The sequence below is a fragment of the Scyliorhinus canicula genome, chromosome 2 (assembly GCF_902713615.1).
Source record: "Scyliorhinus canicula chromosome 2, sScyCan1.1, whole genome shotgun sequence".
In the NCBI taxonomy this organism is placed as follows: Eukaryota; Metazoa; Chordata; class Chondrichthyes; order Carcharhiniformes; family Scyliorhinidae; genus Scyliorhinus; species Scyliorhinus canicula.
The window spans coordinates 29,379,271-29,392,063 of record NC_052147.1 but is presented as its reverse complement, the minus strand read 5'-3'; the positions used below and the strand labels follow the sequence as shown (position 1 = coordinate 29,392,063).

Below are 12,793 nucleotides of genomic sequence, written 5' to 3'. Positions count from 1 at the left end.
GCAACAACAGCTAAAAGGAAACAGTAGCAAACAGCATGCATCCTCCCACAGTCCAAAGATGTGCAGGTTAGGTGGATCGGCCATGCTAAATTGTCCTTCGTGTCCAAAATTGCCCTTAGTGTTGGGTGGGGTTACTGGGTTATGGGGATAGGGTGGAGGTGTGTGCTTGGATAGGGTGCTCTTTCAAAGAGCCGGTGCAGACTCGATGGGCCGAATGGCCTCCTTCTGCAATGTAAATTCTATGATTCTATGTCATACGGCTCCATTGAGGCATCTCTCCCGAGGACATTCATGAGGGTCTAACAGTGCCTCTATTTACCTTTCCATTGAAGTATAATGTTCTTGGTGTACATGTTGTCAAACATAAAGGACAAGACACTACCAGTTGCTTCCATTTTGAATTGGGGCTAGGGTTGCCAAACTCCCCTCATATACACACACACATTCCCACGACTCTACCCCAACCCCCACCCTCCCTCCTGTCAATTGTTCAACCTGTCCATGCTCGGTGTGTGCCTGCATCTCACACCAACTCGGAAGGCAAAAAGACTCGGCGTTATCCAACTGGATGGTTCTCGATAGTCCATCAAATAGCTTCTCTTCTCATCTCCAATATTTCTGAGGAACAGAAATGTTCAAAGACAAATGTACTGCATTTTCTTTATTCCTTTAATTGTGTCTCCAGGGTACCCAGGAGATTTGCCTTCAACTACTAGAAACTCCAGATCAATCTTATAGTGTTGACACTCGCCACCCCCCCCCCCCCCCCCCCCCCCCCAACCTCAACCCTGCCTGCCCACCACCAACTCCCATACACACACACACAGTTGGAATTTCATGGAGGTTGGGATGGTGTCCTCACCTGAAACCTCTGAACCAATTCCTGGGACTGTGCATCATTTTGGTCCGCTTCCAGTATTACATCGGTCAGTTTGTGGATTATCACATCAAGTGGTCCCTGCTCTTCGATGGGTTTTTCCAGATCCAGCTGCAAAACAAAAAAGACAGAATAAAAGGTTTTCTTTCTATTTTAATACTTGACTTTTCCCCTAATGGCTTAGACGATGAGACCAAATGGAAGGTGGTGAAATGTTCTGATGACACCGGGATAGGCAGGAGAGTAAGTTGTGAAGAGGACAAAAGGATATATATTGGTGAAGTGACTGAGCAAAAATTTGGCCAAGGGGAGTAAAAGGTGGGAAAAATGTGAACTTGTCCACTTTGGCAGTAAGAATAAAAGAGCAGGGCAGGATTCTCCGATCTCCCAGCTGCATGTTTCCCGGCGGCGGGGTGCCGTTACACCGGCGGTGGGATTCTCTGCTCCCGGCACAATCAATGGGAATTTCCATCGAAGGCTTCTCATGCCACCAGCCGAAGAATTTTGGCTGCAGTACATTATTGAAATTCAGAGAGATTGCAGAACTCCGCCATACAGGAGGATCAGTGTGTCTTGGCACATAAACCACAACCAGTTAGTACATAGATACAGCAAGTGATCAGGAAGGCAAATGGAATATTGTTGTTCATTGCAAGGGGACTGGAATATAAAAGCAGGGAAGGTTTGACACAGTTTTTACACTGTGTTGGTGAGACTACATTTTTGGTCTCCTTACTCAAAAAAGGACATAACTGCATCAGAAGCGGTTCAAAGAAGGTTCACGCAACTTGATTTCTGGGGTGAAGGAGTTATCCTACGATGAAAGTTTGGACAGGTTGTACCTCCATTGGAGTTTAGAAGAATAAGAGGTTATCTTATTGGAACACACAAGAACCTGAGGGGACTTGACAGGGTTACTCTGAAAAGATGTTTCCCCTTGTGGGAGGGACTCCCCAATGGGAGAGTGGACATGGTTTAAAAATAAGAGATCTGGCAAAGAAGACAGAGATGGGGAGTATTTTTTTCTCGGAGGGCTCTTAGTCTTTGGAATTTTGTTCCCCCAGGGATGCTGGGTCATTTAACATTTTTAAAGCTGAGTGAGAGGACATCTTTTGGTGACTAACACAAAGGTGTCAAATATATGGCTCTGGAACACTGAATTACACAATCAAATGAGACACGGCTCCAAATCCTTTGTTTTTAGTTCTATTTGATTGTAAACTGCAAGGTATCACAGATCAGGGACACCAGCTCAGAAATACCAGCCTGAGGATTCTTCCTGTTCCCTGGCAATGAAAATCACATGCTACCTGCTGATGGGGGAGGAGCCTGGGACAGAGGCTTTGTCACACACATCCCTTCTCGGCTGCAAGGCAAAACTTTCAGACAGCGATGCAAGTGGGATTTGGAGTGGGGTAGAAAAGAATCGGGAGCCAGTTTGGCTCAGTTGGCTGGACAGCTGGTTTGAAATGCAGAGCGAGGCCAGCAGTGTGGGTCCAATTCCCGTACTGGCTGATGTTATTCATTCTAAACCTTGTCCCTCGCCTGAAATGTGGTGATCCTCAGGTTAAGTCACCACCAGTCAGCTCTCCCCCTCAAAGGGGACAGCAGCCTATGGTCATAGAACATACAGCACAGATCTGGGACTGTGGCGACTTTACTTACTTGACCTTTAGGGAAGAGCTACAGTCGCCTCTTCTGCGCGCGCACCCCCCCCCCCCCCCCGCACTCCTCAATACGTTTTAGATCCGTCTATTCAGTGATTGAAACCTAACCGCTGCATGTTGCAGATGTACATGTCTTACAGTAATGTAAGTGTGGCTCCAGAATAACATTCAGAACCAATGTTAACTGCCATTAGAAAGGTGGCAGATAAAAACTGGGGTTTTGAATGGAATCCATGATGGGACAGATCAAAACCCATCCCAAACCTTTCTAGCCAGGAATTTCCAATTTTCAAATAGGAATGCAATAACTGTCCGTGGCATTAGGGATTGATCATTAAAAATGGTTGTTGCATATCATAAAACTTGAGGCAAGCTACTAGAGGTACCCAGAGATCAGAGATGATGGAGTCTAACGACAGTTCAAAAACATCAGTTCCAGAGTGGATTGGGGGAGATTTTCCAGGCCCATTCGCTACGGGCGCAAATCCCGGTTATGGCCGCTCGTTGTCTAGATGGCTGGTTTGTAATGCAGAGCAAGGCCAGCAGCACGGGTTCAATTCCCATACCGGCTGGGAATTCTGAATTCTCCCTCTGTGTACCTGAACAGGCGCCGGTGTGGCGCGACTAGGGCCTTTTCACAGTAACTTCATTGTAGTGTTAATGTAAGCCTACTTGTGACAATAAAAAGATTATCATTCTAACGAGAGGGATTTCTGCTGAGGAGATCTCACGCCCCTCCGCTGCTTTATTTTGACAAAAAGTGTCAGAAGATCTGGAGTGGAAACCTGGCTATTTCTCTGGGGGGGAAACATGCCGGTTTCTGTCAGAACCTGGCACTTTGCCTTTTATGGGGAGAAAATTCTGCCCCATGGCTATTACTAACAGAAACAGGGGACGTGAAAGGTTATGGAGCATGACCGGAGCACCGGCCATCAAGACTGCTCCCAGAAGAGCTGGTGAATGGAGCAAGAAGAGAGGCACTGTCAAATATCGCTTCAAAGTTTGATTAAAATCTGAAGCACTTGGTTGAGGACAAATGATAATGATCCCTGCAGTGTCACTATGCTGGACACAGAGAGGCTGACACCAAACCATCAACAATATCAGCAGTGGATCAGTGAGCTGCACCACAACAACCTTCGGTAGGTCCTCAGAACACCATGTTACTATATTAAAGTTGACACCATAGACTGATGTACTGAATCAGTGCTGCCAGGCACAGCGTGGGTAACTGAGGGATGGACCATTTCCACATTTAAAAAAGTCAGCTACACCCTGGTGGGAATGTGGGACTATGGAAATTGTTTAGTATCAGCAACCCCGATGGCAATTATAACGGAATAATGAAGTGGAGTACAGTGAAATGATTCAGCCAGGGAACAACTGAAGGCTTGGATCAGACGCAAGTCTGGAAATAATACAAACAAGGTGCGCACAAGATACACAGCCATGTTACTGGATTTATATATATTCACATGCCTTTTGCTCCTCCACTGCAGGAATTTAGTACTTTAAAGTTTTTCTGATTCTTTTCCCAAAATTCTATTCAATCCGTTTTAGAGTGACATGGCACAGAACTAGGCCCTTCGCGTCTGCTGTCTGCACCGGCCATCAAGCACCTATCTGTTCTCATCCCATTTTCCAGCATTGGGTTCCGAGCCTCGTATGCTATGGCGTTTCACGTGTTCATCTAAATGCTCCCGTCTCTACTACCCTTACAGGCAGTGAGTTTTCTTCTGTACTAAACCACGGCTTCCACTTATTCCCAAAAGCTGTGGATGTTCTTCTGTTATATCCTGGCAGTTTGCTGTTCCTCTCAATTTACTCTTGGCATTATACTTTGATATCCACATATTTTATGTCTAAATCCAGACTGCTCCAGAGGTGGTGATGAGGAGGCAGTATTCTCTGCCATCAATTGTTGCAAAAATCATGAATTCTTTTAAGATGTAAGCAGATAGTCGCTGGAAATAAAAGAGTATCATATGGGGAGCAAGGCAGAGATTAGGTAGTTTGCATGAAGTAAAACAGCAGCAGAGGCCTACTTCTGCACTGTAATATTCTGACATTAATAAAAATCATACTTTATTTTCGTCTAAAGGATCAGGGCATTTGCTAACACTTTAGTAATATTATTATCCATCTCTATGCTCAACTTCATTAAACTAGCAATGTCATAAGTCAAGCAACTGCCTTTTAATAAGGGGAATTGTACTTTTGAACGTGTACGGTCACTAAACGTAATCCGCACCAATCACGATGAACAAAAGGCTGTGGTTTGGAGAGGTAGATTTTTGATCGTTAAAAGTGACAATAGTGGTCTGTATCACAGGATTCCATCATACTCTTGTATGCTTTGCTTAGGAACTTAAACAAAAAGATTTTCAAATATAAACATGGCAGCATGAGATACACAATTGAAAAATAGCGGGCCTATGGTGGTTTAGCGTACTTGTAGTAAGTGGCAGAAAATTGGGTGGATGCCTGGGGTTTAGGTGCAGGAATTTAGTGAACATTCACAGGTACTGCACCAACTCTTTTTTCTGAGCTTTCCAGGCAAGCTAAGAGGAGTTTCAGTCTTTCAGACGTGTGCTCAGTGTCCGCGTTCCAGTAATGTTCTAAATGTTGGCAACAACTCTCAACTGCTAAGTGATCAATTGCCTTGGCGTGTCCACCATGCAGGTGTCAGCATTGAGGCCACTAACTCAGCGAAGAAAGCAATAGCCACATACTCTTACCATGTACAACCGCTACCCTCTAGAAGGACAAAAGCAATAGATACCTGGGAACCCCACCACTTGGAGGTTCCCCTCCAAGTCTCTCACCACCCTGACTTGGAAATATATCGCCGCTCCTTCACTTGTTGCTGGGACAACATTCTGGAACTCCTCTCTAACAGCACAGTAGGTGTACCTATGTGTGCAATAAATGGGAGCGGCAAAGAAATGACGATCAGGTTTCTTTAAAAATCATGCAGGAATGTAGGAAACACCAGCATTTATTGTCAATCTTTAATTGCATTTTAACTGAGTGGTTTGTTCGGCTATTTCAGAGTCAACCACATTGGCGTGGGTCAGGAGACACATGTAGGTCAGATCAGGTAAAGGTGACAGATTTTCTTCCCGGAAGGACATTAGTGAACCAGATGGGCTTTTACAACACTTGATGTGGGTCTCGTGGTCATCATTAGACTAATTCCAGATTTTAAAAAAAAATTATTCCATTAACATTTCACCATCTGCCATAACAGGATTTGAACCTAGGTCCCCAGTCCATTACCCTGGCTCTCTGGATTACTAGTCCAGTAACAATACCACTATGCCATCCCGTAACAGCCTCCCCGAACAGGTGCCGGAATGTGGCGACTAGGGGCGTTTCACAGTAACTTCATTTGAAGCCTACTTGTGATAACAAGCGATTTTCGTTTCATTTCATTTTCATAAAAACTGCGCCCACACTGAAATATTCAATCAATGGGTTTCTTTCCCCATGACAACCAGATCACACGGGCCTGTCTCTGGGCAGAGGTTTAGTATAACCACCATCCCCCTCAGCAGAACCTTTGTTTTGCCTTGGGTTACATGGGACAGTTTAAAACAGAACTGTCTTGTAAAGTTTAATGTTCATAACAAGCATCAATATGAAGGGAAAAGATGATATTTAAAGCTCATGGTATTTTGTTTCATCTATTGAGCTGGCTGTGAAATGTGCAATTACTACGCTACACAGATAATTGATTCACCAGAGAGATTAGATTGCTTTAGTCAATGTGTTTATTTACAACATTTGAATGGTGTTATTAATGTTTGTTGTTTCCCTTTCCCAGTTTTCTTGAAGGCATTAACTCTCACCGGGATACTCCTGGGGGAATCTCCGTACCGCACCCACTTGCTTGCAAGTTTTGACAGCAAATATTAGTGGAGGCATAAGGCCAAGTTTAACGCTGCTTTCACTTAGTACCCACTTCCAGCGACAGGTCAGTGATGTTGGAGGAAGGTAGGGGAGCCCCAGATAACATTTCCTCTTTTTAACTTTGGAGGTTCTGCTGACAACTGTAGTGTCCAGCTGCAATCAGCTACCTCTGTCAAGCTTAGGGACCAAACTTGACACTGGAGTCATTAAAATTATTTTAATTGGGCACAGCGCAGCCAAACTCACAGCTGATGTCTGCTGGGGCACAATGAACGCATCGGATCTAAGCTCTGTACTCCTGCCACATCCAGCTGTGAATAATGGCGGCCTGTTAAACAACTCATTGAAGAAGGAGGCTCCACAAATATCCCCATCCTCGATGATGGAGGAGCCCAGCACATATGTGCAAAAGACAAGGCTGAGGAATTTGCAACAATCTTCAGCCAGAAGTGCTGTGATCCATCTCGGTCTCCTCCGGAGGTCCCCAGCATCACAGATGTCAGCCTTCAGCCAATATGATTCACTCGATGTGATATCAAGCAACGGTTGAAGGCCCTGGGTACTGAGAAGGCTTTGGGCCCTGACAATATCCTGGCAATAGTACTGAAGACTTGTGGTCCAGAACTTGCCGTACCCCTAACCAAGCTACAACACTGGCGTCTACTTGGCAAACCCAGCCACTTACTGCCCTATCAGTCTACTCTTTACCATCAGCAAAATGATGGAAGGAGTCATCAACAATGCTGTCAAGCCGATCTTAATCAGCAATAACCTGGTCATGGACGCTCAGTTTGGGTTCCACAGCTCCTGACCTCGTTACAGCCTTCGTTCAAACATGGAAGAGCTGAATGGCAGAGGTGAGGTGAGAATGACTGTCCTTGACATCAAGGCAGCATTTGACCGAGTACGGCATCAAGGAGCCCGAGCAAAACTGAAGTCAATGGGAATCAGGGGGGAAACTCTCTTCTGTTTGGAGTCAAACCCGGCACAAAGGAAGATAGTTGCGGTGGTTGGAGGTCAATCATCTCAGCTCCAGGACATCGTTCCAGGAGGTCCTCAGGGTCCCAGGCCCAACCATCTTCAGCTGCTTCATCAATGACCTCCTTTCCATCATAAGGTCAGAGTGGAGATATTTGCAGATAACTGCACAATCTTCAGCGCCATTGGCAACGCACAGATAATGAAGCAGTCTGTGTCCAAATGCAGCAAGACCTGGACAATATCCAGGCTTGGCTGACAAGTGGCAAGTTACATTCGTGCCACAGAACTACCAGGCAATGACTATCTCCTACAAGAGAGGATCTAACCACAGCCCCTTGACATTCAATGGCATTACCATTGCTGAATCCCCCACAATCAACATCCTGGGGGTTATCATTGATCAGAAATTGAACTGGACTAGTCATATTAATAATGTGCCTACCAGGGCAGGTCAAAGGCTAGGAATCCTAAGGTGGGTAACTCACCTCCTGACCCTCCAAAAGCTATTCCACCATCTACAAGGCACAAATCAGGAGTGAAATGGAATACTCTCCACTTGTCTGGATAGTGCAGCTCCAACAACACACAAGAAGCTCGACACCATCCAGGAGCCTGCTTGATTGCTCCCCCTTCCATAAACATTTTCAAACCCCCCCCCACCACTGATGAACAGTGGCAGCCATGTGTACCGTCTACAAGATGCACTACAGTAACTCACCAAGGTTCCTTAGACAGCACTTTCCAAACCCACAACCACTACCATCTAGAAGGACAAAAGCAGTAGATACCTGGGAACCCCACCACTTGGAGGTTCCCCTCCAGGTCTCTCACCACCCTGACTTGGAAATATATCGCCGCTCCTTCACTTGTCGCTGGGGCAACATTCTGGAACTCCTCTCTAACAGCACAGTAGGCGTACCTATGCCTCAAAAGGCTGCAGCGGTTCAAGAAGGCCTTCTGAAGGGCAACTAGAGATGGGCAATAAATGCTGGCCCAACCGTATCTAAGGAAGGATGTGCTGGTCTTGGAACGGGTCCAGAGGAGATTCACAAAAATGATCCTTGGAATGAAGAGCTTGTCGCATTAGGAACGGTTGAGGACTCTGGGTCTGTACTTGTTGGAGTTTAGAAGGATGAGGGGGGGATCTTATTGAAACTTAAAGGGTACTGCGAGGCCTGGATAGTGGGCGTGGGGAGGATGTTTCCACTAGTAGGAAAAACTAGAACCAGAGGACACCATCTCAGACTAAAGGGACGATCCTTTAAAACAGAGATGAGGAGGAATTTCTTCAGCCAGAGGGTGGTGAATCTGTGGAACTCTTTGCTGCAGAAGGCTGTGGAGGCCAAATCACCGAGTGTCTTTAAGACAGAGATAGATAGGTTCTTGATTACTAAGGGGATCAGGGGTTATGGGGAGAAGGCAGGATAATGGCGATGAGAAAATATCAGCCATAAGTGAATGGCAGAGCAGACTCGATCGGCTGAGTGGCCTAATTCTGCTCCTATGTCTTATGGTCTTAAGGACACCCACATCCCATAAATGAAAAATAAATAAATAAAACATTGCAGATGTAGAAGTTTGGAATCAAAACAGAAAAGGCTGGAAGTACTCAGCAGGTCGGCCACCATCCGTGGAGAGAGGAAAAGACTTAACATTTCAGACTGAATGAAGGATCATTGACCTGAAATATTTTAACAGTGGTCAGTCAGTCAGTCATCGAGCTGCTGAGTATTTCCAGTACTTCCTGTCGTTACGTAGGACATTTAATGTAGCTGTTGGTCAAGCAGTCATGATAGATGGTGTCACACTCGTCTGCTTAAATGTACCAGACATCACCCCCAGACTTTCCAATTGGTGGCTGGATATCTTTTCAAGGAGTTCAACCCTTCAAACATGAAGCTTAGATATCCCTCACCGTGGCATTTGAAACCTTTTATTGTGCTTCAGGAAAAGGTCAGCAATGCAATGCACTTCAGACCTACACAACAATCTCATCGAGCTTCCTGTTGAAGTCAAGCGGAAAGAAATTACCTGCTCAACCGGTAACCACAGTGGCTGCTGCACCAGATTTCTACCACTGGATGTCATAACTGTGCTTTTCAATATTGGGCTGGAGAGTGCTCGAACAGGCTGGTGATTATGTACCAGCAGTGAAAGGGTGCTGCTGAAAGATTACGATGCAAGTGCTGGTATGAATCGGGGAGGGAGCGGCATTACAAGAATAGCCATAAGTCATTCAGCTCCTCAAGCTTTTTCCACCATTCAATTTGATCACAGCTAATCTGCAGCTCAAATCCATCTGCCCATCTTCTCTCTATATCCCATAAACACCCATCGTCAACAAAAATACGTCATGTCAACTTAAAAAACCCTTCAGCCAAACCGTTTGATTGACTTGGTCGAAGTTAGCTGAATGGAGAAGTTGGATGATTTAAGGAGACAAAATGATTTGGCCATTCAGAATGTGGCGCCTAGGGGGCTTTTCACAGTAACTCCATTTGAAGCCTACTTGTGACACTAAGCGATCTTCATTTCACTTCACTTTCATTTCATTTGGCTGAGAAAAATGGAACCAAGAGAAAAGAGAATAAAAATAGATTACCGTAAACAAATCAGAAAAATTAGAACCCGTGGCACAGCCTGCATTTGAGTCATTCTACCCAAACAGATATTAATTACTCTGTTGACCCAGAAAAAAAAATTGCATTCAAATAGCACCTCATCAAATCGCTCCAAAACATCTTAAAAGTGCTTTAAGAATGTAAGCAAATGGAACAACCATTTTGCAAGCGGAATGTTCCAATCAGATAACTACAGTTAATCCGTTTTTTGGCCGAGTTGGTAGATGTTGGCTCAGTCACTGGTGAATTCCCTACTCTTCTTTAAATAGTATGAAGGAACTTTTTAAGTCCATCTGAACAGACAGGTCGGGCCTTAGCTTGATGCCTGCAACACAAAGTACATCTGAAACAATGTAACGTTCCGTTTGCACTACACTGAGCTATTGGCCTGCAATTGCCTGGACTTTGCAGTAAAAATCACAGTGAAGGCAGTCTCTCACTATTATTATGGTGGACTGTGGACAGCAACTTGATGTGACTGCACACCCCGCAGCTATGTGTGAAAGCCAGCAAGGTGGTATCCAGTTTTACCTGCTCCATCACAGGCTTCACTTCATCAGTCACTCATTGAGAGATTTTACATTCAAACACAAAGGGCAGGAAGTTCGGGTACCTGTCCACTAGATATTCACTAAACACACCTTAAAAAAAAAAGGTTGTGCTTATGCATTCATCAATTGTGAGTGAATTTTTAAAGATGTGATAAATCTTAATTATTGACATGTTATCTCTCTGGCCGTGTAAAAGTGTGGAATTTCATCCCTTCAGACTTTAATTATTGCTGGGATTAAATTTTCAAAGATTTGTTTTAAAATTGTACTTTGTTCTTTCCCGCGAACCCCATCTTTCTTTCCCTTTCTGTCTCACTTTCAAGGAATTAAATGTTCCAGAGTATACTTCCTGGTTTAATTGCTGCAGGGTTCAGTGAAGACTTCTCAACATGGCCAATTGAAGAGAGATCATAGAATTTACAGTGCAGAAGGAGGCCACCCGGCCCTTACGAGTCTGCACTGGCCCCTGGAAAGAGCACCCCACTTAAGCCTACCCTATTCCTGTAACCCTGTAACCCAACCCAACCTTTTTGGACACTAAGGGCAATTTATCATGGCCAATCCACCTAACCTGCACATCTTTGGACTGTGGGAGGAAACCCGAGCACCCGGAGGAAACCCACGCAGAGACGGGGAGAACATGCAGACTCCTCACAGACAGTGACCCAGGCTGGGAATCGAACCTGGGATCCTGGAGCTGTGAAGCAACTGTGCTAACCACTGTGCTACCATGCTGCTCTGTTCACAGAGGTGTCAGATACTCTGCCGAGGGATACCCGTGCTGAAGTGGCTCTCTAATTGCCATAGGTTAGCATGCAAAAGCCCAGAACAATGTCGGTGTCCAGCTGCAGGTGTAATGAGCAGCGAGCAGTGTTCATTTGTCACTAGCCACGTTCAGGTCGTTGTGTCGCTCAGGTCCAGCGATGTAACCCCGCCGCTCACAAACTCCTCATTACCAGATTAACAAATACAGAACAGGGCTGGTTTAGCTCACTGGGCTAAATCGCTGGCTTTTAAAGCAGACCAAGCAGGCCAGCAGCACGGTTCCCGTGCCAGCCTCCCCGGACAGGTGCCAGAATGTGGAGACTAGAGGCTTTTCACAGTAACTTAATTGAAGCCTACTCGTGACAATAAGCGATTTTCATTTTCATGATTCCGCCAGAAGTGTGAAAATGGATACACTATTTGAAAGCGAAACCCAGAAGGTAACAATTCCAAGTCTCTTCCCGCACCTAGCTGTGTAGTAAGGCAGACTTTTGTCTGTTTCCATAGCTAGTAATTCAAGGAGCAGGTCATTAATCTGTCGCCAGCGCAGTAGCATAGTGGTTACCACTGTTGCTTCACAGCTCCAGGGTCCCAGGTTCGATTCCTGGCTCGAGTCACTGTCTGTGCGGAGTCTGCCTGTTCTCCCCGTGTCTGCGTGCGTTTCCTCCGGGTGCTCTAGTTTCCTCCCACAAGTCCTGAAAGACGTGCCGTTAGGTGAATTGGACATTCTGAATTACCCCTCTGTGTACCCGAACAGGCGCCGGAATATGGTGACTAGGGGATTTTCACAGTAACCTCATTGCAATGTTAATGTAAGACTACTTGTGGCAATAATAAAGATTATTATTATTATAGCTTGAGTGGCGCCACTCCACCAAGCGTTGCTGACCAGGAGCCTCTCCCGCTCTTAGTGGCAGCCATTGGCGTGTTTGGAAGGGTTGTAGGATGACAGTCAACCTGTTTGACTGCGTTATGAACAAACCTTCCTTGGCCATCAAATCCTGGGGTGGGATTCAAACCCAGAGCTTCTGGCTCAGAGTCAGGGACGTGACCCATTGCACCACAAGACCTCCATTGAAGGTTACAGTACCAGCTCTCCGCATCAAGACCGGCCCGAATCCCTATACCAAGCACCTAACAGTTGTTTGACGATAAGTGCGCGAACAGAGATCACGCGTGGCACAACTCCCAACCTCCACATCCCCAAAATGGGAACCTGGAACTGTGTAAACCGAGCTGGATTGTGCAATCTGGGGCTTTAGATGTTCATCAGCTGGTGCTGCAAATCCAGAATGTGCTGAAAGAAAGTCGCTTCTGATAAACGATCTACATAGCTGGACAAAATCAGGCTAAAAATGATGCGTATTACAATGCAAACTGCCAGTGTAAAGTAACAAGGAAATCAATCACCATTGTAAA

General features: G+C 45.5%; 1 protein-coding gene across 6 annotated transcripts in view; it reads right to left on the bottom strand.

Annotated features, from left to right (window-relative positions):
- Positions 1 to 12,793, bottom strand: part of LOC119951775 (inositol-tetrakisphosphate 1-kinase-like) — a 243,560-nt gene that overhangs the window by 64,943 nt on the left and 165,824 nt on the right. For all 6 annotated transcript variants that reach the window (XM_038775133.1, XM_038775140.1, XM_038775147.1 and 3 more), the window contains one exon: positions 863 to 988. In XM_038775133.1, coding sequence (XP_038631061.1) covers positions 863 to 988 — 126 coding nt within the window. The remainder of the gene's footprint in view (positions 1 to 862; positions 989 to 12,793) is intronic.